The sequence below is a fragment of the Phaethon lepturus genome, unplaced genomic scaffold (assembly GCF_000687285.1).
Source record: "Phaethon lepturus isolate BGI_N335 unplaced genomic scaffold, ASM68728v1 scaffold27426, whole genome shotgun sequence".
In the NCBI taxonomy this organism is placed as follows: domain Eukaryota; kingdom Metazoa; phylum Chordata; class Aves; order Phaethontiformes; family Phaethontidae; genus Phaethon; species Phaethon lepturus.
In genome coordinates, this window is record NW_010548681.1 from 1 (window position 1) to 455 (window position 455).

A 455-nucleotide genomic window follows, 5' to 3' on the forward strand; every position below is an offset into this window, starting at 1 on the left:
CTTGTAGGGTTTCTCCCCGGTGTGCATCCGGCGGTGCTTGGTGAGGTCCGACTTCTGGATGAAACCCTTCCCACAGTCGGGACACTTGTAGGGCTTCTCGCCGAGGTGGGTCCGTTGGTGTTTGATGAGGTTGGAGCGGACGCTGAAGCTCTTCCCACAATCCCCACACTTGTAGGGCTTTTCTCCCGTGTGCATCCGGCGGTGCTTCACCAACGCCGAATTTTGCCCGAAGCTCTTCCCGCATTCGGGGCAGGTGTAGGGTTTCTCCCCCGTCTGCGTCCCCTGGTGCTTGACGTTCTCCGCCCGGTAAGTGAAGCTCTTCCCACACTCGCTGCACTTATGGGTCCTCTCCGGCGCCGGTCGGGCACGCGCGCCCCAAAGAAAGCTCTTCCCGCAATCGGTGCACTTACAGGGTCGTTCGCCGGTGACGGGCCACAGACGCCCGGGAGTGGTTC

At 61.8% G+C, this 455-nt stretch overlaps 1 protein-coding gene across 1 annotated transcript in view; it reads right to left on the bottom strand.

Annotated features, from left to right (window-relative positions):
• Nucleotides 1–3: 3 nt before the first annotated feature.
• LOC104623085 (zinc finger protein 135-like) overlaps nt 4–455 on the bottom strand; it is a gene marked incomplete at both ends in the record, with an annotated part of 2,157 nt that continues 1,705 nt past the window's right edge. The window contains one exon of the mRNA XM_010290059.1: nt 4–430. Within this exon, the coding sequence (XP_010288361.1) occupies nt 4–430 (427 nt within the window). The remainder of the gene's footprint in view (nt 431–455) is intronic.